The 26,645-nt window shown below is 46.1% G+C and overlaps 1 protein-coding gene across 1 annotated transcript; it reads left to right on the top strand.

Annotated features, from left to right (window-relative positions):
- The first annotated feature begins 875 nt into the window (after positions 1-875).
- On the top strand, positions 876-26,645 carry BYSL (bystin like). Its single transcript, XM_086923522.1, has 7 exons — positions 876-1,294; positions 5,720-5,876; positions 18,626-18,764; positions 19,946-20,079; positions 20,361-20,521; positions 25,302-25,404; positions 25,935-26,645. The coding sequence occupies exons 1-7, from the start codon at positions 1,018-1,020 to the stop codon at positions 26,281-26,283; spliced, it is 1,320 nt and encodes a 439-aa protein (XP_086779648.1). The 5' UTR covers positions 876-1,017; the 3' UTR covers positions 26,284-26,645.

Here is a 26,645-nt window from a genome sequence, read left to right as displayed (position 1 = left end):
AGTAGACTTGGCACTACTTTTAAACAATCGTTATTCCGCTCACAACCACTGCCTGAAATTAATGTCGTCAATCACCATTTCCTTTCAAGTCAGTCAGAACACGGCACTGGATGCGAGTGTAACCTTCCCTTCACTACTAGTTAAAGGTTCACTGGCTTTAATTAGTTCAGTTGAGTTGCTCCGATTTTCTTTTCTTCCAATTAGTACTTAAACATAACATTTCTTTTCACGTTTCCTTAAATTATTCCTCAAATTTGCTTTTATTCCTTATTTACATTTCTTATCAGTACCTCAGATAGGGTTAAAGTGTCCACTTCCTTCCCTTTGATCTGCTTATTCTTATCTTCTCCGTGCTACTAGTCACGCAGTATCTTTTATATTCAATAAATTAACGCAGGTTCGCTGGCGTGCTGTCACCTCGTCGCCAAATTTATAAACACGACTCCGTACTCAAGCTGTCCTCAATAACTTTATTCTCTGTCAACAACACACCAGGGGCATGTCTGCTCTGCAGGCAGTCAGCCCGTTAATCACCAACTGTCAAACAAAGCCCAGCTGTCAACATTCCAGCTGAGGGCTGTCCAATCACGCGCTGGGAAGGTACGCGCAAGGTAGGGTAATGAAAAGGAAGAAAAGACCAACACAACAATGTCCAATACAAATAAGCATTTGCAATGTATGCAATAGGTCTCGTATTTACGCGAGTTTAAGCGATTGGCATTGTAAATGACAATGCGTTTTATTTATGTTTCAAAAACCAAAACAAATAAAATGAATTGTCATTTACAATGCCAATAACTCAAACTCCCTAAACGCGAAACCGGTTGCATTGCAAATGCTTGTTTTATTAGAACGCCGAGAGTTTTGTCAGAGTCGCAGACATGCAGGGGTGTGTTTCTTGTCTTGACGTCAGTGCTGTGGGCGGGATTAGGAGGAAGGGAGGAATGATTCGCTGTTTGCCGACAGTGACGTTATCAGAGAGCGCAGGGCACGTGTGTTTAACTGGGGCAAACGAAGATGCCGAAGGAAGGCCGTAGCCGGGGTAGAGGGGGCTCGCGGGCCGGCGCCGCCGTGCGTGGCCCAGGCCTAGACCTTGCCCAGCAGATACTGCAGGCCGAGGCTCCGCGTGAACCGCGCGCCGGCCGTTGGGCCCAGCCCTCTGGTCCCGAGGAGAGCTACGTGGATGACAAACTGAGTGGACGCATCTTGCGCCAGGCTAGGGCGCAGCAGAGAGAGCTAGAGGAGGAACATGGCCCAGGAACAGGCCCCCCCGCGAGAAGAAGCACAGTGCTGGGTATGTTACTGCTGTGACTTTATAATGTAACAGTTACTTTAAGATGGGAGCTAAAAAGGAATGAGGAGATATTAGGGCTTAAAGAGGTATGGCAGAGCTGAACACGTGTTGCAGATTTAAGTTCTACTTTGAAGGCAGACTAGAGAGGAGGATCAGGGGCCAGAGGGCTGAATATGTGATTCGGAGATAACTCGTCCACTGTCAAGTGAGCGTCCCCATTCTTTAAGAATTCTTACCGTGCATGAAATGTTTCATTGTGAGAGTGTTGTTGTGCATTATTTCTGTAGTATGTAAGTTGCTTAGCAAGGGTTTTATAGTCGGAAGAGAAGGTGGCGTTACCGCCAGAGCTGCCAGCTTTGAAACTGGAGAACGAGGTTCGACTCTCCGAGCCGGGCCAGTACCCTGTGATTCTGGGCAAATTACTTAATCTACAAGTTGAGGAGCACAAAGTTTAGAAAATCTAAAGAGATTTTTTCGAACTCTCAAAGTTTATATATTATTTATAATGGAACATATGACAGCAAAAACGTCTACAGATTTTTTTCAGATTGTTTTTCCATTGTCTTTATTCGCTCAGACTTCAAGTGTTTGGATAAAATAGGATTACATGTCTGTCCAAAACAAACAATCAGGCTGTTTGTTTTGGACATGCCAATCTGTTTTATCTAAACACTTGTTCCATTATAAATAATATATAAACAATATATAAACTTTGAGAGTTCAAAAAACTCAATTTAGATTTTCTAAATGTTGTGCTCCTCAACTTGTGGAGTTGTATGTATTGATTTAATTGTTTTTTTTCGGTTGATCCAAAGAGTGAGCCAAACTCAGACATTTGGGATAGACAGCGTGCAGGCGAAGTTTAAACCATAACTGTTTTGCTGCTGTGATATAAATCGCCTAATCTCCCTGTGATTAATAAACTAATGTGACCTTGTGTAATGTAACCAGTGTTCATGCAAAATGCACAAGTATCTTAGGTTGAGTTCGTGCTATGAACAAAAAGGGAAGAAAGGGTGGGGTATCCAAAGAGATGTGGTCAAGAAGCTAGGAATCCTGTTGGAGGGGTATCATTTAAAGCATGTTAACTGAAGTCCTTTGGCTTGGTCAAGTTGTATCCTGACCACTCTTTGGGCACCCCTCTGAGTTTTGTTATTGCGTTCAAATATATAAACCAAATAATAACCATGCTTCTAAAAAAACATAAACCTATTGGTTTTGCTAAGGCTTGTTTCTAGCAAATAAAGGCATAAACCATGTTTTTTTAAAATTAGAAGTGAAAATGTTTCAGTTAGCAAATATGAAACTAAATTAACAATAGGGTCTATGCATTGGACTAGTGGGCTTTGAAGTTGCTCAACTTTCATCTCTTGCTCTGTTTCACAGCTGTCATCATTGTCTTTTCACTGTAGACTTCTTCATGTTCATTTTTTTTAGGTCTCGGCTAGACAGCGTATGTGCTGTCTCAAAGAGACGTGTGATATATGTGGGCTTACAGGCTGCCCATTTCCTACCATTTGTAAACTTCAGTGTCACTCTCTTTTCTTTTGAAGCAATTATTCATTCAGGCGTCATGTCCTCTTCTTTTGTTTGGCCCTCTCATAGCACATGGACCAAATACATGTCTCCATACTCTATTTTGCCAATACATGTTTTTCTCATTGTTGCTTACCCGCCTCCCCATACCTGCCTGCTTGACCTGTCCTCCCACTACCTCCCTTGTTGCTGTTTTCTTTTGTGGACGAAACAATGGTATTGGAATACTTGTTCTTTCCTCCATATTGCCATAGTGCTAACACCAGCCAACGGCATTGGAGCGCTTTCAGTGCTCACCAGTTACATTACACTGACATTCCTTTTTGTAGGCGTGGGGAGCACAAGTGATTTGCACAGAATAAAATTGTTCAGCCAACCCCGAGATTCGAACCTGGTTCCCTTATCGGTAGCTCTGGCTGTTATGCCAAATCCTCGATTCACTTCAAAGTCCCTCAACTGTTTCTCACCCTCACTTACACATTTGTCCAGCAAGACCCTGTCAACACTGAACAAACAGATTTTGGCAATGCCCGAGTGATTGGCCTTTTTAATGTGAATGTCTTTTAGGCTTGTTGTGTAGCAGAACACCTGCCGCTCAGCATGGCTGATAGTCACTGAAAAAAGTTTTAGGATGCCAGTGCAGGCCATGTCGTAGCGCTTTGTTGTGTTAGGAGGGGCGAGACAATCAACTCAACATAGGGGACGAATGGACTTTGCGTCTGCTCAACATCCTTTGATTCTGGGCTTTCAGTAACTTTCAGCCATGTTGAACAGCAGATGTGCTGCTAGACAACCTGGCTAAAAGACAGTTACATGTTTAGTCACTTTTGACAAATTGATGAGTATTTTGCGTGTTCAGTTAAGGGTATTAACATAGGGCCCTTTAAGGACCAGTTTCAAAAGAATTAGCTCTGGTGTTAACCCAGACCGTTTGTTGATTTTACTAAAAGTAGACCTGAGAAGACACACTGCTGTAAAGCCCTCTCTTTAGTTACACCAGAGTTGAGTGGTGTTGCAGCATAAGGATACATTGTCAGAGCGATTTGCTAGACAATGTGAACATTTGTTTCAGTAGAATGCTTAACTGTCCCTCAAAGATTTGAAGAACCATTATTAAAACTGTTTAGGTTCTTTTTCCAAACTTTGTCCCTCAAGAGAATTTGGTGAGTCTGCGCCCTGGAAAAGATATGCAAGCTCTTTTATTGAGATTGAAAGTTGTGGCCTCCAGCAGGCACATTCATTTACAACTCCCCAACCTGCCCTACGTGGATTGTAGAATGTTGCTGGCTGGATAAAACCGATCTTGTTGGAAGCAACTGTAGCTACCTTACTGTAAAGCGGTCAATGAGTGGAATCTTATTGCCATTGTAAAGTGCATCCTGCAAGTTACTAGCTTATTTCTGCTACAAGAGCATTAACCCACCTGGCCATATTATACTAGTGTTAGATATTGTGATCTTCAAATTACACACAGCTTTGGCAGAAGTGCTCAGAACCCTATGTTACTGTATTGTGCTGCAGCTTGAAACCTGCAACTTACACAGTTCTGAACAAAAATAATCTTAACTGACTGAGAGATTTCAAATGTATCCTAGGCTTCTTACATACAGCAGTCAGTTGTCTCAGTGCTTGGTCTTCTTCCTTTGCTTGCATTTCCTGTTTATACGTGTTTCTTCCCCTTATCCCTCCTTTACTGAGTCTCCCTCTCACAATCACAACCTACTTTTCCTTTCTCTTCTTATTCCATTCCTTACTTCCTATTTTCCCATTTCTCATCAGTGCACATCCACCCTTCTCTACCCCTTCCCCTCACCATTGTTCACCCCTGCGAAAGAAGTGAATAGACAGTTCATGAATGGGAGGTGAGACTTGGGATAAGAGGGGGCAGGAGAAAGGAAGATCAGTCTTCCATCCTCCTACCCTCATCCCATATTTCACCTCCCTTTCATGCGCTGCCACTAGGTTTCCATCCATTTACAATGCCCTCTTCGGCTCCCTTGCTTATACAATACCCTTTTTTCTGTCGCTATCAATACTTGCGTCAATCCTCTCTACCATTCACAAACTTCCTCTTCTGTCCCTTCTTACCTTATTTCTCTCCCGTTCACACCCAGAACTTGCTTTACCCGTCCCACTCATACCCCATTCCCCTCGTCATGTGTTCCTACACCATCCTCTAATCATCCATCATGTGCCACATTCTTTATCTTTGTGCAGCTGCCAGTGCCCTAATATCCTACAATCCACCATTGTAATCTGCAGACCCATGGCAGACCCATGGTGCCTGTTACCATCTGTCTCCAACCCAAGCTGTGGCTTGGAAAAGTTGATGTGAAGCAGTGACTGGTGGACTGGGGAATGGGAAGTAGTTGGTTAGTTACCTCGTACATGATGACCAACCTAATTTCAACATTTCATGTCTGAGCTAGGCTTCTCTATGGGGTCCCCATGCACCGTTTGCTTTATAATTCCTGGTCTGGAAATGTCTTGTCTTCCTGTCTCCCTATTTCATTTAAATTTTGGGCGACGGGGCCACCCTCTTCTCGCATGCATGTCCTAGACAAATGTAGTGGGTGTTGCTTGAAAAAAGAATCCTGGAACTCCAACTGCTGTACTTTGCTGCTGCTGTATGTGCCCCTTTTCCCAGCATCAGCCCCGGGCTCCTTACTGTACATCGGCTGTCTTTAAACTGGCTGAAGACTGGCGAGATTAATGCAGAGTCTGTAATCTCAGTGGTTCAATAACCCCTACCCCTCTGATATTTATTGACCACAATGTAGGACCCGCATTAGATATCAATCCAACACTGTCGTACCTTCCTATAGCACCCCGTCTCCATGATGTATAATCCCTGACTTTTTTTATAGTAATCCTTGGCTCATGTTTCAGGTACTGGGGCGAAAGAAGATTCTGACTCAGATGATGAGTGGCCTTCGCTGGATAAAGCAGCAAATATGGATCAGGGGGATTACTGCGAGGACCTGCAGGTAAACCCCGAAGATGAGGCTGCCATCGAGATGTTCATGAACAAGAATCCACCTATCAGGTAAAGAGTAAAATATTTATTTTGTGTGTGGTGCTCCATATTAAGCTTATACACTTCCAGATTCTGCCCATTGTCTTCCAAAGAGGATCATTCTAAAGAAACCTGTGATTTCCGCCTCAGAACCAAATAATTCTTGGAAGACCTTAGACATAGTGTTGCCAACAGGACATGTGCAAAAACAACAATTGATGGACGGAATGTTGCACAATGGCAAAACATTCACCTCCAGTCACGATCTGGGTTTAATCCATTGTTATTTTCCTCACCACACCACCCCAGTTCAGACATGGCCATATGCAAATCAGTCTTGACCCTGTGCCTCATGGGAACAGTCCAGCCCGAACTGCCAAGCCATGTCTTTCCTGGACCGGAATCAAGCATCCTTTGACCGTGTAAGCGGGACTGAGGAAACAGCGGAGACGTTGGGGTTAGATAATCTGGGTTTTATTGGTTTTAACAGTTTTTTTTTTCTTAATGGACTGGGTCGGTAATACAGGAGTGACGCTTCCTGTTCTTTCTCTGGAGATCCTCTCCCTCGTAGTCCTCCTTTTCGTTGCCGTAGCCTCTCCAGGATGTCCCCAGGCAGGTCGGAAATCAGTGTATGGTGAGAAAGAAACAAAGACTGGTCTTAGTCAGGAGTGAGAGAGAGTTTTGGGGGTATTCGTCAAGGGGGGTCCCAAAACGTGTTTTCCCCATGTTAATTTCCATAGATCGAATAGACTTGGCTAACGGAATTACACCAAACTTTGCAAAATTGTAGGGACTGGTACGCAGAAGTGCCTTTTCAATATTTGGTGAAAATTGCTCCAGTGGTTTTTACGAAAATTAGGTTCAAAAACACATATATATCTATATGCGTGCTTACCAGTACGCGTACCGGGGAGCGCACCCGGCGCAACACGGAAGTTCGCGAGCGGAAAGCTGATTGGCTCTCGGGTGTATGTGAACATTCCAAACGGTCCGGAGAGTCTGCCATCTTGTATCTCAGTAGAACAGAGACACAAGAGGTGAAAAACAAAAGGGGAAAACTATAAAAGGGGGCAGAGTAGAGACCCCCTGACCCCCTAGGTTTTATCAGGGCGGCCTAGGAGGTCCCCGAAGGTCATAAAAACTAATTCTTTTGGTGAAAATTTCGCGGAGTACGTGCTGGGTGCGATGCCATGTACGCGTACCCTGAGCGTACCATGGGGAAACCCCCCCCGCCCCCAAAAATTCTATTCGGGCCCCCTGAGCAGGCCTAGGGGGTCAGGGTCAACACTTCTAACCAGGAAGTGTTGGCATTCATCTTGTGCTAGGTAGACCGAGGCACAAAAGAAGCAGAAAAACAAACGTGTAGAATGCAAAAAGGGGGGCAGGGTAGAAACAACCTGACCCCCTAGGGCTGCTCAGGTGGTCCCACAAGGATAGTAACATAATTAAACGTTATCCGCTAATAGAATTAGCATTAAAAAAACCTTGCGAATTCACTGAAAAAAACATGGGTTTCAGGCCTTATATAGTTAAGAATTAGCATTAAAAAAACCTTGCAAATTCACTGAAAAAAACCATGGGTTTCAGGCCTTATATAGTTAGGAATTAGCATTTAAAAAACCTTGGAAATTCACTGAAAAAAACATAGGTTTCAGGCCTTATATAGTTAAGAATTAGCATATAAAAACCTTTGAAATTCACTCAAAAAACTAAGTTTTAGGGGTGTTATAGTTAGCTGGACATTTCACTCATACAACACCATTGAAATTGCTCCTATATAGTTAGTTGTACTAACTATATTTCGCGCACCCGCAATGCACTGCTGATGATGTCACATATTAGATCATTCATGACATGGTCAGTGACATCACTGATGACATCATCCAGTGAATGTGGTTTGCTTCGTTATTTAAATATGCATTATATATATAGCAATTTGCATTGAAGAATGAGTGGATATATATATATAAATACATATTTGGATGGAGGATTTAGTAGCAGTGTAATTAACTGTTTACTTGACTATTTTATAGTGTCTCACCCCTAAAACTTAGTTTTTTGAGTGAATTTCATAGGTTTTTTAAAAGCTAATGATCTATCTATATATATATATATATATATAGATATATAGATATATCGATATATAGAGATATAGATATAGATATATATATATATATATATAGATATATATAGATCTATCTATATATATATATCTATATACAGTGCATGGGGTTAAAACCTTTCCTCCCTGCCCAGCCCGCTATACGCGAACGTACCTGGGAGAGCCACACTTCCTTGAAGTGTGGCTGGGCGGTGCGCCGTGTCGTTGGCCTCCTGGCTCCGGTAGAATTCGGGCTGGTTCCTTCCTCTTCCGTCCTTCTACTTTCAGTCGACTCTTCCAACTCTCCGTTTTTGCCTCCTCCGGGTGTAAGACACACCTTGTTCTCTGCGCTTCATGGATTTACAGGGTCAGCTGCCGTTGCGTCATCAAACGGGGCCGGACTTCTGGAAAACTCTGCCCAATTAAAGAAACAGGGTTCTGTTTCGGCTTCCGGCCGAAAGAGAGGAGGGTAGGCCCGGTTCCAGTTCTCTGGCTGCTGTTGAGAGAGAGGTGAGAGATGTCTATCGATGGTCTCTAAGGGCAGCATTTTCTTATCCTTGAGACCGGGCCGGTGCTCCTGGTCACACACTACCGCCCCCTGGATTCTCCCGATTGGGGAGAGGAAAGCGTGATAGGTAGTCAGCATTGCTATTCTCTGTGCCTTTACGGTGACATACTGTAAAAGCAAAGGGTTGGAGAGATAAAAACCACCTCAGGACTCGGGGGTTTTGGGAGATGTTGTGGCTCATCCACTTATGAGGAGCATGGTCTGTGTATAGGGTGAATGGGTGTCCTTCCAAATAATACCTTAATTTGTCCACAACCCATTTTATTGCGAGACACTCTTTCTCGACTGTTGGATATTTCAATTCCCTGGGAAAGAGTGTCCTACTGATGTAAATTATAGGATGCTCTATTCCTTCAGGGGACAACTGAGAAAGGACGGCCCCTACCCCATACTCTGATGCATCTGTGTGTAAAATGAAGGGACGGGTAAAGTCCGGTGATCTTAACACGGGACTTGTAGTGATGGCCCTCTTTAATGAATTGAATGCACTCCACATGCCGGAGGTGGGATATTGAAATGTCTTAGGTTTGGCATCTTTTTTTAGGGTGTCTGATAAAGGGGCTGTTTTTTCAGAGAAGGCGGGGATAAAATGACAATAGTAACCGATAAGCCCTAAAAAGGCTCTCATCTCCTTCTTGTTTTTGGGAAACGGGGTTTCAGCAATGGCACGGACCTTCTCTATCTAGGGCTCAATCACTCCGTGTCCTAGTAGATACCTGAGATATTTAACCTTCTTATAGCCTATGTGTGATTTCATAGAATTTATGAGCAGTACCGCATCTTTTAGGGCATTCAGAATGATATGCATATGCTCCATGTGACTTTCCCAGGTTGGGCTAAATATGATGATATCATCCAAGTACGCTAAGCTGAAGGTATGATAGTCCCGTAGGACTTCGTTCATCAGGCGCTGGAAGGTGGCGGGGGCATCATGTCAGCCGAAGGGGAGTACATTGAACTCATATAGGCCGTCTAGTGTTGCAAAGGCTGTCTTTTTCCGATCTTCCTGTCTTAGGGGAACTTGCCAGTAGCCTTTGGTCAAGTCTAGTGTACTGCTGAATTGGGCCTCTCCGAGTTTTCAGATGAGCTCGTCAATGTGGGATATTTGGTATGAATCAAATGAGATCTGGTTTAAGGCGCGAAGTCCATACAGAACCTGGTGCTTCCGTCTGGTTTCGGAACCATTACTATCGGAGAGGACCATTCGCTTCTAGAGGGTCTGATTTCCCCGAGCCTCAACATTTCCCGGACTTCTTTCTGTACGTCCCTTCTTTTGGCTGCGGGTATCCGATAGGGTCGTTGTTTTATCCCGGAGTTGTCCCGATTTGGTGTTCGATCAACAACGTTTTTCCCGGGAGGTCGGAGAACAGAGGGGAGAAAGGCTTAATAACTTTCTGTAAGTCTTCTTGCTCTCCCTTTTTTTTTTTTTTTTTTTTTTTTAAGACCTTTATGGAGAGTAGCTGCAGAGGTGATAAATACAGTGCAGGGCCTACAACCCACAGGGCCGGCCGCTTCAAACATACCCGCCATCAAAATTGTTCGCTTGTACACAGCCTTATGGCCGACACCCTGGGGTCCGGCAGTGTACCATAAAATCGTATCCTATATATCACACTCCAATCCGTGTTTAACAGTTGTTAGGTCTATTATTTTATTTTTTCTGTGTCATGAACCATAACTCGAAACTGTGGTCAAGATGAACATTCACACTCGTTAGCTATTTCCATGTCTGCTTCTTCCCACTGGTTAATGCCATTCGCGTATAGTGATGTAACCAAGAGTTGTGTCACAAGTCTGGTGCAACACTTAGTCCCTCTTTTGAGCTATTCCACCCACGCCCTCTAGACACCCTCCTCTTCTTCATCTGAGCACACATTGTCATCTTCCGGCAAGGGGTCACATAACTCTCCTCTGTACACATTCCAGGCGGACCACACTTTGTTCCATTTACGGGGCAGGCCCTAAGCACAACACCGCCCTCTCCGTAAACATTAATAAGTCCATGTTCCTACTCCACATGGACACCGTGGGTAGTTCTGAGGCGCCCCACTTTTGTGCAATGTCTCTTTTGGCCACCATGACAGCCAAAGTGGCCCATATGAGTCCATACCTAGTCAGATCGTTCGGTTCCCAAATATTTAAAAGGCACTTGCGTGGTTCAGGTAGGAGGGAAATTTGAAGTGTTTGTGAGACAGTGCGCATAACTTTCCGCCAAAATTCCATTATGTGGGGGCAGTCCCAAAGTGTATGGAACAGCGTACCCTCTTCCCCCGCAGTCGCGAAGACAAAAGGGGTGTGGCTCTCTGTGTATCTTGTGGAGCATGCACCGTGTTTAATAAATGCGATGTAGGATTTTGAGTTGTGCTTATCTAAATTTCGCCGAGATGCCCACTTCTTTCGGGGATGCCAGCGCCTCATTCCACTCTGAGTCGTCAATATCGCCTACATCTCCCACCCACTTCTCTCGCAACGCCAGCGTGAGGTCTGTCAGATTATTGAGCAATTTCTTGTATGTGAGGGAGGTTTCACCCTGCTGCATGTAATCAGTAAGCAGTCTGTCTTCCAGTGGTGAGGAATCTGGTACTTCGGTGCCTAACGGTATCGCCTGCAGTAGCGCATGTCTGATTTGAATGTACCTATAGGTTTCGTTCGGGCCTAATCCATATAGTTGCTGAAGCTGGGTGAACGCGATCACAGTGTCTTTCTCCCACAGATCTCCCACCGTGGAGATACCAATACTATCCCACTGCGCAAATCCCTTACTGTGTCTCAGGCGCCCTAGGGCTTTCGTGTCCCAAAGAGGGGTTAGTTTGGTGATCTTTCCCTTCCATCCCAGCTTTGCCTGTGCTGCGTGCCATAAAGTGGTCATGTGTTTTGCAGGCCCTACCAGTCGCGAGATTTGTTGTTTATTGTACAGCGTTGACAGCATGCAGTCTGTTCCTAGCTGTGCCCAATCGGCTCTATATGCAGGGTCATCTCTCGGCGCGTGTATCCACTGGTTTACAATTTTGAGTTGCGCCGCCCAATAGTATAATTGTATGTCTGGTAAGGCGATACCCCTCTCGTACTAACTTCTGGTCAATTTGTCATGTGCAATGCGTGCCGGACCATAAAGTGGAGACCAACGCTTTGACTTATTTAAAATAACGCGGCGCGATCAGGTATGGTGTATTTTCCAGTGCGTACAAAAATCTTGGGAGCGCCATCATCTTGTATAGGGCCACGCGTCCAAGAAGGGTCAACGGCAGGGTCGCCCAGTGCTTCACGTCCGCTCGAAGACGTTCCAGGGGAGGTCTCAGGTTTTTTTCGAAGAAATCTAGGGCGTTATCGGTGATGTGGATGCCCAGATACTTAAAGGAGCCCGATGTCAGCGTGAGTGGGCAGTCCGGTGCCAGCACAGGCCTCGGCCCTCTCAACACGTAAATCACTGACTTAGACCAGTTCAATGTATAACCCATCGTCTTCCCGTGTGCGTCATAGAGTGCTAAAAGCGCCGGGATGCCCCTTTCGGAATACGTTAAATAAATCGGCATGTCGTCAGCATAGAGGGACACACTGTCCTCCCAGCCCTCCGCCCATCCTTGCTCTCCATTTATCACCCGAAGATCCAGGGTAGATTCAGATGAAGGTTTAGTAGGTATGGTAAGATGGTTACTTTTATGGAGAGGTCCTAGCCATTTTTTTAAGGTGTTTATATGGTAGGTCTGGACCTTCTGGGGAGTAACTGGGATCTTGTAGCTCGTTCTTCCTATTGTTCCTATCACTTTATAAGTCCCCATCCACTCTGCTTGGAATTTTTTTGTACTGGAGGGAAGCAAGACCAAGGCCCAATCACCCACTTCGAGTTTCCTCCAACGTTTACCCTTATCATAGAGTGCCTTTTGTTTTTCCTGGCTTTTCTCTAAGTTAGAATATGCCAATTGCCGAAACTTCCCTATTTGGTTTTTCAAATTTTGTCTGTAATCCAAAATATTGCGCTTCACCTGCTTCTTCTGTTTCCCACGCTTCCTTTGTCATTTCAAGAGGAGTTCTTGGTTGTCAGTCTTATAAAATTTCAAATGATGAGCAACCAAGGCTGCTTTGGGTCTGTCCTCGGATAACGTAAAGAGCTAGGGGAAGTATCTGGTCCCACTCCGTTCCATTCACTGAAAGAATTTTTTTTAGAGTGGATTTGAGCGTGCCGTTGTACCGCTCGACCAGCCCATCTCTTTGCGGGTGGTACACTGATGTTTTAATGTGTTTTAGGTCCAACCGCTTGCATACCTCTCGCATCAGCCAGGAGACTAACAGAGTGCCCTGATCTGTTAAGATCTCTTTAGGAAACCCCACCCGGGAGAATAATTCAATAAGCTTTTCTGTTATCACTCGGGAGGTCGGGGTTTTCAGGGGAAAAGCCTCTGGAAATCTAGTAGCGTAATCAACAATCACCAGAGCATAGAGATTACCCTTCTTGGTTCTTGGGAGGGGGCCTATAAAATCCATCCCCACTCTTTCGAATGGGGTACCTATGATAGGGAGCGGTTGAAGTGGTACAGCTGGTGGGCGGTGAGTGTTCTTCCTTTGGCAGACATCACAGGTCTGACAGTGGTTTTTGATTTCCTGATCAATCCCTGGCCAATAAAAATGCCTCAAAATGTTCTGAGTGGTTTTCTCACTCCCTATGTGTCCCGCTAAGAGGTGAGTATGTGCATAAAACATGATCTGTTCCCTAAAGCATATGGGTATCAGTAGCTGCAGGGAGCTCGTGTGGGTACATTGCCTATAGAGAAGTCCTTCCCTAATAAGGAAGCGAAGAAAACTGGGATCTGAGGAATCTTGTGTACTGTGAGCCTGCTCCCAGGCATTGAACAGGGTCCGGTTGTTTGCTTGGGCGAATTTAAAACTTCTGTATGTGGCCCAAGGTTCAGGGGATAGCAAGGCTGGTGCGGTATGATTACTTCTACCTGTCTTTTGTTTACCGGGAGGCAGTTTGAGAATGTGAGTGAATAAATCTAAGAAATAAGGATTATCCGTTCTGATGATGATTTCCTCGGGAAGGGTCTCTAGCACTCCTACCCTCACCGTGCAAATGTTTCCCCCATCCAATTCCTACGAGACATTAGCTATCTGGTAAGCTTTCACGTCCCCATGGACACATTTTATGTATACCCAGGAATTAGGTATTTGGTTAGGTTCTACAAACACTCCTTTTATTACCGATTGTTTACAACCAGAATCGAGAAGGGCTTTAATCTCCTCCCCGTTCACCCTCACTTTTACATGGTATGCTCCTCCTAGCTCAGCCGAATAAAAGACAGTTTTGGGGAGGGATCCCACTTCCATGGGTTCCTGTGTAGTTTTTCTTTGGGGGCACACTCGCAATATGTCCCCAGGCCCCACATTCGAAGCATTGTAGGCCTCAAAAACTGGGTACCTCCGGTTTCATTGGGCGAGGGGGGTATATTTCAGTCCCGGGTCGTGCTTTCTTTTCCGTTTTATCGGCCGGTGGACGAGTAGGCTTCTCAATTTCCTAAGGGTGCGGTCTGGGCTGAGCTCTGGCCAAAGAAGTAGCCGTTTCTATAGCTTGGGCAGTGGTCAGGTTGGAGTGTTGTAGGGCAGCGCCTCCAGATACTGCTCTAAATATGTCTTGTCCATGATGTCTTCCAAAGAAGAAACTGAGGGGGAAAGCCACTTATCGGTAGCCATTTTTAGGCGAAGAAACTATGTCCTGGGATTTTCTCCTGGGGTTCCCCTCTCTTTCCTAAAGCGTACTCGATAAGCCTCTGAATCAAGACCTAGGTGATCGAGGATAATCGTTTTGATTGTAGCATATGGGGTGTTCCCCGAGGCATTGGCCACCTGATATGCCCCCTGGGCCTCTGCTGACAATAAGGGGGGGCGGCCCAAAAAAAACGGCAATTTCTCTATGGGCCAACCGCACGCCTGGGCGGCCCTCTCAAAATTGAGTAGGGACGCGTCGGGGTCTTCTCCTGGGATATATTTTTGGAGGGATATCCCCGAAGGATGGGGGTGGGGGTTTCTGGGTTTCCAAAGTGTGGGGGTCAGAGTATCCGTTATCATCTTTTGTAGATCCTCGATTTGGGCTGCAATCGTTGTTTTGAAAGTTTCTCTATCGGCTTGGGCGGACGCGAGCTGTTGTTCCACAGCCCAACCCAGCTGCTCCTGGCCCTTCACTAGATGTTGTAGTAAGTCCTCCATCTTTCCTCTACAGATGGCTACCTCAGTGCCCGCATTCTCCACCACTGTAAGCAGGACCGAGGAAACAGCGGAGGCGTTAGGGGTTAGATAATCTGGGTTTTATTGGTCTTAACAGTTTTTTTCTTAAGGGACTGGGTCGGTAATACGGGAGTGACTCTTCCTGTTCTTTCTCTGGAGATCCTCTCCCTCGCACCCCTCCTTTTCCTCGCCGTAGCCTCTCCAGGTTGTCCCCAGGCTGGTCGGAAATCGGTGTATGGTGAGAAAGAAACAGACTGGTCTCGGTCCGGTGATATATATAGAGGGAGGCCCCCGCGAAGCTTGATAAGGTTCTTTTAATGAAACACGAGTACTTGCCAGCAGTCACCACCAAGTAACAGGCTTCCAGTTTTAAGACGTTGCCAGACGCGTTTCAGGATAAACAATCCTTTCTTCAGTGGCTTTTTGCAGGAATGAAACATCGCGCTAAACAGTTTTGATTTTAAACACCTGCCCATGTGGGCGTGGCGCTCCCACTACCTCTTGGTGTTCGTAGTTCATTACCCATGTGGGCGCGCTGTTCACTCCTTCATATTCACAAAATAAAATTAAATTTAATATATATATCACACACACACACAGGGTGAGGAGTCACACGGTGCAGCAGTGACTGTGACTGGAATGGCGTCTGTGAGGTCACGGTGGTTTAAAACCCTTCCTCCCTGCCCAGCCCGCTATACGCGAACGTACCTGGGAGAGCCACACTTCCCTTGAAGTGTGGCTGGGCGGTGCACCGTGTCGTTGGCCTCCTGGCTCCGGTAGACTTCGGGCTGGTTCCGTCCTTCTCCTTTCAGCCGACTCTTCCAACTCTCTGTTTTTGCCTCCTCTGGGTGTAAGGCACACCTCTGCGCTTCCTGGATTTACTGGACCGCTGCCGTTGCGTCGTCAAAGGGGGCCGGACTTCTGGAAAACTCCACCAAATTAAAGAAATGGGGTTCTGTTTCGGCTTCCGGCCGAAAGAGAGGAGTTTCGCCCCGGTTCCAGTTCTCTGGCTGCTGTTGAGAGAGAGCGAGAGGTGAGAGATGTCCATCGATGGTCTCTAAGGGCAGCGGTTTCCTATCCTCGAGACCGGGCCGATGCTCCTGGTCACAGACCGGTTTCTGGCTATCAGCCGTCATCAGCCAGAATAGCTTGATTCCAGTGGCATGGAGAGCACGTGACTCACATCTGAGCATACCCGTCCCACTCTGGGTGACAAATGCAAAAACAACAATTGATATACAGAATGTTTCACAATGGCAAAACATTCACAGATCTGGGTTTAATCCATCGTTATTTTGCTCACCACACCACCCCAGTTTAGACATGGCCATATGTAAATCAGTCTTGACCCTGTGCCTCATGGGAACAGTCCAGCCCGAACTGCCAAGCCATGTCTTCCCTGGACTGGAATCAAGCGTCCTAGGACCGGTTTCTGGCTATCAGCCGTCTTCAGCCTGGATAGCTTGACTCCAGTGGCGTGGCGAGCAAGGGACTCGCGTCTGAGCATACCCGTCCCCCCGGCCTCCAATTTACTGAAACGTGTTCCGTCCCCCTCCACCCACCCCAAATTAATAACAACCAGGAACAAGGTTCATAAAATGGTTCCTTGTATCTGGTCCGACGACATGAACCCCTATCCTACATATAGACAATTGTGTGGGTGAGCAAAGTCTCACTGGAACTCAGCAGACAACTGTGAGGGTGAGATACTTTGCCATTGTCGGCTGGTGAAAAAATAAAATCGACTGAGGTGTAAAACAGAAAATAACCAACAAAAAGTTTAAATTAAAGTATGCAAAAAGTCTAAAGGAGTTTTGCTAGTTTTGGTGGAAGGAAAGGGGTTCAGCACATTAGATGGCAATTGGATGCTTGAATTTCTTTTCATGTTGAAATCATTTTTTACTAAAGAGCACTGTAAACCGATTAAAATTGAGGAAAAATCCCAGTCATTCCCCGTAGTTAAAATCAATGACACTGCATCACAAAATAGGACGCTAAACGCTGTTAAGCATTTAACTCTATGGTGAGTGGCCTTAAGGGTCCTCCATTCTTGATTACTTTTGCAGACGATTCTCGTTGTGCCTTCACACTTGCACCTTTGCTCCATACCTGGCTATTCCGTTTTCAACAACTTCACAAAGGAAGGATTATGCTGCTGCAAACTGAACAAAGTCTAAGTGTTTCACCACCTGCTACCAGGTAGGGAATCATAGACTCCATTGTTAAGATTGCTTTATATACTGAAACCAGTTTATGCAGAATCTTGTTGAGAGCCACTATCTTTCTCTTATGGCCCTCCATATTATTTCCTGTGGAAGACTCGAATGCCTCCGACTCACTTAGGTGTTGCCTACTAGACATTGCATGCGCTGTCTGTTGCATGACATATTGCTAGCTTACAGTGGGTTTAGACCCTACTATGGATTACCATTGGTTGTCATTAGTGTCACTCATTTATATGCTTCTTATTTGTCAGTTTCTGTGGGTTTTCCTTCGTCTTTTGTTTGTACCTCCCCTGGAGTATGAACACATTACTTGGCCTACCCACTGCTTGCTTTTCATGAACTACTTTTTTCTTTTTGTTTATGCTGTCCATGAGACTACAAGTTTTCCAGCTGTTCCCGTGTACTTCTCCCCTGCCACTCTCCATGTTTCTCTCTCCTGTGTGATTCTCCCTCCAGCTCTGCTCTGCTCTCTTCCCTCTGTGTTTGCCTCTGCTTCCATCTGTGTCAAATCTGCCACCCCTTCGTGTTGCTTCAGCCCCTTCATACCTTGTTTCATTCTTATATCTTTAAAAAAAAGACCGAAACTGTCCCCCCAGTTTTAGGTCTTGCCTAAGCAGCGCTTGCACTGTCTTTGAGACATGCTATATTCAGGATATGGGCATAAGGCTCCGCCCACTTTCCACCCATCTTTTAGTTAGCTCTTTTCCCTGTCCTTTGTAAATGGTGGCCTTTTGTTGGTCAATAGGCTTAGTAGTCCCTCCTTAGTACCTACCGCCTTGTCTCTACTTGTAACCTCCTGTGAGGACTCCCCTTTCCATGTGTTACTCCCTAGGTTTTAATTAGTCTCGGAGCACTATTTTATTTAAAGGGCTTCAGGCAGGACACATGCTTGGTCCTGCAGTACCATATGTGGCCAAAAGAAGTCCCAGGACCTCTTTTGGCCACATAAGGTACAGCACCATTTAAACAAAATCATTCCTGCTGTACAGACGCAAACAAAAAGCGTTTATTAAGGAATCGGACATGATTCTTTGAGGTTTGATCTAGCTCTTTCTGGAGATGCATGTACTCTGGCACAACTGACAGTTCCTGTATATAGTAGGAACTGCACCCATCCCAGTAGAGGACATCGAGACGGTCCTAAGAAATTGGAGGATCTCGGAAATAGTGAATTAAATCATTCACTGACTTGGTAACCCGATCAAACCTCTGATAATTCATATGTCCTGAGGAGAACCGCTAAAAAGTCTTTCACTTCTTTACCACCTCTGTATGTACAAAACGTTATGAATATTTAATGACTCACTTGTATTATATTTGTAAGTTGACTACCTTGCTTAAATGATAGCACATCACTAAGCTATTGTATGGCATTTTGTAAACCAATGCTTAATGTTCTTACAAAGAGTAAAACTGAAAGACATGTCAGTTAGGCACCACTGTTATCATGGTTGCTAGTTCCTTGAAGAAATAGAGTTTCTACACATTAGGGGCAGCAAAAACAAAGGTTGCTCTATTTACGTCAAAGAGAAGCTTCTCTACTGACCTAGGGAATAAAACCAGACTCCTCTTAGACTGTGATCAATGCTACAGGACCAGACAGGAAGGCATAATTATAATTCATAACTCATAGATTTATATAGTGCGGCTTATCTCTTTTCTACTACAGGCGGACGCTGGCTGATATCATCATGGAGAAGATAACAGAAAAGCAAACTGAGGTGGAAACGGTTATGTCAGAAGTGTCCGGGCGGCCAATGCCACAGCTGGACCCCAGGATACTAGAGGTCTACAAATGTGTAAAGGAGGTAAATAACTCGAATATTGGAAGAGAGTGGCTCTTAGTCAAGAGTTTTTCAGTTGACTGTGTGACATTTGATACAGGTGGTTAGTAGCATTGTAGTGGTTGAGGCCCAATTCCTCTCGACCTTTCTTGGGCCACCCTCTTGTCCAGCTATGTCTTTAAGCCATCTGCACCGGACTTTTTCCCTTGGTGGCTGTCATAGAAGAGCTGCACATGAAAGAACATGTGATCTGTGGGTTTCATAAATAGAAAGCCATGTTTTGTTTTCTATAGGAACATAGTGTGTTATGAAGATTTGTAGAGCGCAGTATCACCTGGCAGGGTATCCTGGCGACGAGTCGGTGAGAATTTAAGCACACCTACGGCCTAGTGGGACTACTCGAAAAAATAGGTCTTCAGCTTCTTGCAGAACTCAAGAAGTGAAGAGGCTCTTATGTGTAGCTGCAGGTTGTTTCACTCTTTAGGAGCGATGGAGGAGAAGGCTCCAGGAACATAGTGTGGGTGCTTTGTAATTCACAGTTTGGGAGCAAGGTCTCATATAAGAGGATCGGGATATTCCCAGACATCAGCGAGGTTAAGTAGATGTGGTGTGCCAAGATGTGGTGGGGAGCAGAACTAATGCAAGTACAAAAAAAACAGCCTGAAGAAAGTTGGAGCTAGAACAATGAAAGAAAATTAAAACGGTAGAGTGTAAATTGAGGCAAGCAGAAGCTGCAACTTAGTATTTGACCTGTTTTCTTCACCTGCATCGTTACTAGGGACTCTTAACAATAGGTAGTGTGGGTTACATTTTTTTTATATATATGCTGTTACAGTCCATCTTATTGTAGAATTGAACTTCTTGGGCAATGTCTTCCCAATTGCATTGTGCTGGATTCTTTCGCATTACTAGCCATTGCTTCTAGGTCAGTTTCTAGTCAGGAGTGTCTTTTGATTGTTTGCATTTTTTTATCGCGATACCATGGGTGTCTGGTTCCAGATTTTTTTTTTTTTTGCCACTTGTAGCCACGTCCTACTGGGGACCAGGTTGGTGAAGATACAACTTTTCATACTGGTTGGGATGTGCCGCTATCTTCTTGCTGAAAATGTATTCCTTTCCCCTTCGGTAATGGAAAGTGCCTCTTCTGCAAATGTCAGATCATATTTTTGTTTTCACCTTCGGTAATGCAAGGCCTTTTTCTGCAGGTGCTTTCAAAGTACAGGAGTGGGAAACTCCCCAAAGCCTTCAAGATAGTGCCTGCTCTATCCAACTGGGAACAAATTTTGTACATCATGGAGCCAGAAACATGGACAGCCTCAGCGATGTATCAGGCCACTAGGTGAGTATAAAGGTGTGTTGCAGTATGTCTTTTTATAGTTGCTGCTCTAAACATAGAAGTGGCGATTCTTGGCATACTTTCTGTGACACTTCTTCCCCTAAAGTCCTTTCCTGGTCCTCCTAATACTTGCACATTTTTACATTGGTTTGTTTCTCCAACACAGAAAAGAACCGAGAGCTTCCTTTCGAAGTATAGTTTAGTAACATGTATAATACTCCAACAAAAGTCTAGAAATCCTCTTTTATAATGTGCACATCATTAACTTTGCTGCTTTCTTTTAGGATTTTCTCTTCAAACCTGAAGGAGAAGATGGCACAGCGTTTTTATAATTTGGTCCTGCTCCCCCGAGTGCGGGATGACATTGCAGAGTACAAACGTCTCAACTTCCACCTATATATGGCCCTCAAGAAGGCACTTTTCAAGCCTGGTGCTTGGTTTAAAGGTTTGTTTATGTGAAACCCTGCTTCTGAAGTAGTACTGTTGAACATAGTTCCCAGTCACTGGTTTTCACACATCTAGCACACTTAATTAGTGGCCCTTTTAAATGTCCTAGTATTGTTGTTTGAAAGAAACATGAAATGAGTCTATAGTGCGAATTGATTAAAATCTAAACTTCTGAGCTGAAACTAATGTTGTATGGACAGAAGACCTGCTGCTGCAGTTTTGGTGTTGAACATTCATGCCAATTATATTAAATAGTGCACAGACTCTCTTTTTTTTTCTTTAAAAAAAAATATATATATCTTTATTCGCATCTTATTGTTCTAAAAGTCTTTTCTTCCTGTGTCCAACGGATTTCGGCCCTTAACAGAGACTTCTTGCTTAGTATAATGTTGGTATACGTATCAGCCGAAGAGACAGAGAACCTTGCCAGATACGGGCTCAGAGGCCTGCATATGCTTGGACACGACTTGCTGCCGACAGTTCTGAAGAGGGAACAGTGGAATTTTGACATTTAAACATAAGATATTCCTATATTATTAGGACTAGACACATATAGCACAAGAGGACATGGTAATTTTGAAAGTTCAAAGAATGCTACAAATCTTGCTAACTCACGGAGTTTCTTTGGCTGATACATATGCCAACATTATACTAAGCCCTGAAGAAATTTCAGCTAAGGGACGAAACACGTTGGCTACAGGGAAGAAAAGATTTTAAAAGAACAAGATGTGAATAAAAATGTTTTTATTTAATTTATTTTGTGATGTCCATATATTTAACTAGATGAATTGTAGGTGCTGACCATCTTTGTAGTTTACTTTATGGAGCTGTGTTCCTGTGTGGAAGATTAGGAGGTAGATCTTCCAGATCGATGCACCACTAGCTTTAACTAAAAACCTTACTCAAGTGTTAAGTGTGCATTGATTGCTGCAGCCTTATTTTTAGGTCTCGCCTGTCGATGCGCATGCGCATCGAGCAAGGCGAGACTATAGCGAGTTATCCACACTTTATCTGCACTGCAAGGAATCGTGGCGATTCCTTGCAGTGCCCGTGACTTTTAAGGTCAATGCGCATGCGCATTAAGCTTATGCGCATGCGCATTGACCTTAAAAGTCACGGGCGCGTGCATGTCCCCTCTCCGCCCCCTCCCCCGTTCCGCCCCCTCCCCTGTTCCGCCCCTTCCCCTTCCCGCCGCTCGCCATATGTTCGCTCGTTCCCTCCCACTGGCAGCCTGCGGCCACTGCTGAGAAGCTTGTTTTAACTTACAGATCCGCCTCTCAGTCTTGCTCGCCTTCAACATTCATTCTCTCCCCGCTCCGCCCCCTGCCCGCCCCTCCCGCCGTGTCGCATTTCTCCTCCCCCTCCCCTCTCTTCCTTGCGTCTTCCGGGCCGTGTCGCACCTCGCCTGCACGTTTTCGGCAAATCTCTTTTCTTTAAAATAAGGTTGGTGCAAACCCTTCTGGTGCAGGACCGTGTAGACTCGTCACTTTAGGACTACATGAGCATTGTTTTCATACCTTCGCTAGGCTGCCGTAACCATCACTGTTCCAGGACCCTCTTACCTTCCGTCATCTGCGATCTGCAGGGCCCTTCTATGATGCCGGTTCCCTTGATTGAACTAGTGGCCCTCCTTTAGTTGCTCCCAATGTACAACTTCTCATTACATGGTACGCATGACCGTCTTGAGGATCGAGCAGAACACAAATCCTAAATGCATCAAATGATGCTCAGAGCATAGTCTGCATTAAACCCAAAATTGGAGGGAAGCACACATCCCAGACTGCCCACAGTGCAATGAAGCCATTCGATTCACACCAGTGCTAGTAGCATAGCATGTCTATCCTTCCAGTGTGCGAAACTTGCTTGGTGGGCGTTGCCAGTGCACTCCTCTGGCGCACAACACTGCTCTGCGCCCTGCGGTGCTACAGAACTCAACTGCTACGACAGCCCCTCTTTCGTCTTCCTGCCGTGTCGCACCTCTCCCCTCTCCGCCCCCTCCCCTGCCCGCCCCCTCCCGCCGTGTCGCATTTCTCCTCCCCCTCCCCTCTCTTCCTTGCGTCTTCCGGGCCGTGTCGCACCTCGCCTGCACGTTTTCGGCAAATCTCTTTTCTTTAAAATAAGGTTGGTGCAAACCCTTCTGCTGAATCCCCTCTGCCTTTTGAGCGTTATGCCTAAACTCCTCATGTGGTGCAGGACCGTGTACACTCGTCACTTTAGGACTACATGAGCATTGTTTTCATACCTTCGCTAGGCTGCCGTAACCATCACTGTTCCAGGACCCTCTTACCTTCCGTCATCTGCGATCTGCAGGGCCCTTCTATGATGCCGGTTCCCTTGATTGAACTAGTGGCCCTCCTTTAGTTGCTCCCAATGTACAACTTCTCATTACATGGTACGCATGACCGTCTTGAGGATCGAGCAGAACACAAATCCTAAATGCATCAAATGATGCTCAGAGCATAGTCTGCATTAAACCCAAAATTGGAGGGAAGCACACATCCCAGACTGCCCACAGTGCAATGAAGCCATTCGATTCACACCAGTGCTAGTAGCATAGCATGTCTATCCTTCCAGTGTGCGAAACTTGCTTGGTGGGCGTTGCCAGTGCACTCCTCTGGCGCACAACACTGCTCTGCGCCCTGCGGTGCTACAGAACTCAACTGCTACGACAGCCCCTTTCCGTACAGAATTCCACCGATCAAAATGGTTACCCCTATGCTATGGTGCTCGGTCACCTGGCCAAGCTTGTCCCTGTGTCCCATCGTTGACCATGTCCATCCCCCTGCTGTAGAATAGAACCCTCAGCATTCCCGCGGCCAACACCTGTTGCGGCCTTGAACTCTCAACATTACCATGTTCCACCAGCTTCCTTGGTACAGAACTCTCTGGATTCTGTACCAGACTCATTTATTAGTCAGAAACTCACACCCACCCACCCACTCACTCTCACCCACCCACCCACTCCACCCACCCACTCTCACCCACCCACTCTCACCCACCCACTCTCACCCACCCACTCTCACCCACCCACTCTCACCCACTCACTCTCACCCACTCACTCTCACCCACTCACTCTCACCCACTCACTCTCACCCACTCACTCTCACCCACTCACTCTCACCCACTCACTCTCACCCACTCACTCTCACCCCCTCACTCTCACCCTCACCCTCACTCACCCTCACTCACCCTCAACCCCTCACCCTCACTCACCCTCACTCACCCTCACCCACCCTCACCCTCAACCCCTCACCCTCACTCACCCTCAACCCCTAACCCTCAACCCCTCACTCACCCTCACTTTCACTCACCCTCACTCTCTCACCCTCGCTCACCCTCAATCACCCTCACCCTCAACCCCTCACCCTCACCCTCACTCACCCTCAACCCCTCACCCCCTCACCCTCACCCCCTCACCCTCAACCCCTCACCCTCACTCACCCTCACTCACCCTCAACCCCTCACTCACCCTCACCCACCCTCACCCTCAACCCCTCACCCTCACTCACCCTCACCCCCTCACCCTCACTCACCCTCACTCACCCTCAACCCCTCACCCTCACTCACCCTCAACCCCTCACCCTCACTCACTCACCCTCACTCACTCACCCTCAACACCTCACCCTCACTCACCCTCACTCACCCTCAACCCCTCACCCTCACTCACCCTCAACCCCTCACCCTCACTCACCCTCAACCCCTCACCCTCACTCACCCTCAACCCCTCACCCTCACTCACCCTCAACCCCTCACCCTCACTCACCCTCAACCCCTCACCCACCCTCAACCCCTCACCCTCACTCACCCTCACTCACCCTCACTCACCCTCACTCACCCTCACTCACCCTCACTCACCCTCACTCACCCTCACTCACCCTCACTCACCCTCACTCACTCACCCTCACTCACTCACCCTCACTCACCCTCACTCACCCTCACTCACCCTCACTCACCCTCACTCACCCTCACTCACCCTCACTCACCCTCACTCACACTCACTCACCCTCACTCACCCTCACTCACCCTCACTCACCCTCACTCACCCTCACTCACACTCACTCACCCTCACTCACCCTCACTCACCCTCACTCACACTCACTCACCCTCACTCACCCTCACTCACCCTCAACCACCCTCACTCACACTCACTCACCCTCAACCACCCTCACTCACCCTCAACCCCTCACTCACCCTCAACCCCTCACCCACCCTCAACCCCTCACCCTCACTCACCCTCAACCCCTCACCCTCACTCACCCTCAACCCCTCACCCTCACTCACCCTCAACCCCTCAGCCTCACCCTCACCCTCACTCACCCTCAACCCCTCACCCTCACTCACCCTCAACCTCATGCTAAAGATTTACAAAAAAAACCATTAACAATTCTAAAAGCACTAACTCTAATGCTGCGAGACCTATTGCATTTCTAATGCTTGTTTTAAATCACTCCTTTACAATTATGTTTCTGTTCGGGAAAATTGGAGAATGTAGTTTAGCCATGATTTTTCCATTAGTTAGTAACTGGTTTCATGGTTATGCTGTATGTTTTTGTTTTTTTGTTCATTGTGTGTAGATGGACTGGTGAGGTGTACTGTTCTTTTGTAGATATTGTGGTAACGTGAAAGTTGAATCTAGTGGCTAAACTGCCAGGAAAAAGTATGGATAGATTATACTATGTTTAGTCTGTTAGACTGTAATGAATTTTACCAGTTCTTCCACTGTTAGTACACTCTGAAACTTCCAGTAGAGCTCACTGAGTTACTCTTTTCCTTTGCAGGTATTTTGATCCCCTTATGTGAGTCGGGCACCTGTTCCCTGAGGGAGGCTGTGATCGTGGGAAGCATACTTACCAAGTGCTCTATCCCAGTCCTGCACTCTAGGTAATGACCATGGTTCTACTCTTTTCACCCTTATTAATGGAATTGGCACCTTGGCCACCTTCAAAAATATCTCCCCTCCGAGAAACCGTACTCCTAATATACAATTGCATACAGGGTACGAAAGTACACACATGCAGTGGTAAGAGCAGCATAGGCAGTATGTAGTATTTTTAGAGAGACTTGGTAAAGGTGTAAAGCTGCTTGTTTGTGAACTGGCGTACAGACGTTTACTAGATACTGGTCTGGAGAGCTACTAAAATTATGTAATTAATCTTTCTCTTACATGTGCATATGTATTGAGGTTTCAGCAGTAATGATGAGATTAGAACAAATATTATTGAAAATGCCTTAAACATATATAGCTTATATCTAGGTTTGGTGGGTGTCTCTCACTTGTTTGTAAATGTGGACATGCTTGGGCAGACAATCCAGTGCCAAGTTTATTTCGGTGTACATTGGTCCCCCAAACTGGTAGCAGGAATGATGGGGTCTGTATGCTAGTCGTAATGGCTATTTTCTCCCTCCCTCAGTGCTGCCATGCTGAAGATTGCAGAGATGGAGTACAGCGGAGCCAACAGCATCTTCCTGCGGCTCCTCATAGATAAGAAGTATGCATTGCCCTTCCGTGTGGTTGACGCTTTGGTTTTCCACTTCGTGGCTTTCCGTTCAGACCAGCGGACGCTTCCTGTTCTTTGGCACCAGTGTCTCCTCACTTTTGTGCAGCGCTATAAGGAGGACTTGTCATCTGAGCAAAAGGAGGCGCTACTAGAACTACTACGAACACACTCCCACCCAACAATCTCTTCTGAAGTGCGTCGTGAGCTGGTGAACTCTGCCTCGAGAGATACAGAAGGTGCCCAGCCCATGATGTTTGAGTGACCAAAGAACTATGTGCCTATCAGACTGCAAACTGATCCATTATCTTCATGCTCTTTGGCGACTCAAGCTCTTGTTTGTGGTGGATTTGTTGAGCCGGCTGACCTTGATCTGACTGCTACAGAGCTTCGACCTATACTCCTGTTGATATTTTGAGATAATAGCCGTTCTTGGGTACGAAGTTGTGCCCCATCTGTGCGTGAGGTCATGCTAATGATTAAACCAGCAGAAGAGCTAGTCGGGGAATCTGTCTTATCTCATTGTACCCGGTTTGGTTTTGCACATTTGATGTATTCAGTTTTGCAAAACAACTTGTAAGATCTGTGGAAATGCAATGAGGCAATAAATGTTTGGACTGTTGGTAA

This window comes from Lissotriton vulgaris, chromosome 5 (genome assembly GCF_964263255.1).
Source record: "Lissotriton vulgaris chromosome 5, aLisVul1.2, whole genome shotgun sequence".
Taxonomy (NCBI): domain Eukaryota; kingdom Metazoa; phylum Chordata; class Amphibia; order Caudata; family Salamandridae; genus Lissotriton; species Lissotriton vulgaris.
This window is presented reverse-complemented; position numbering and strand designations above follow the sequence as displayed.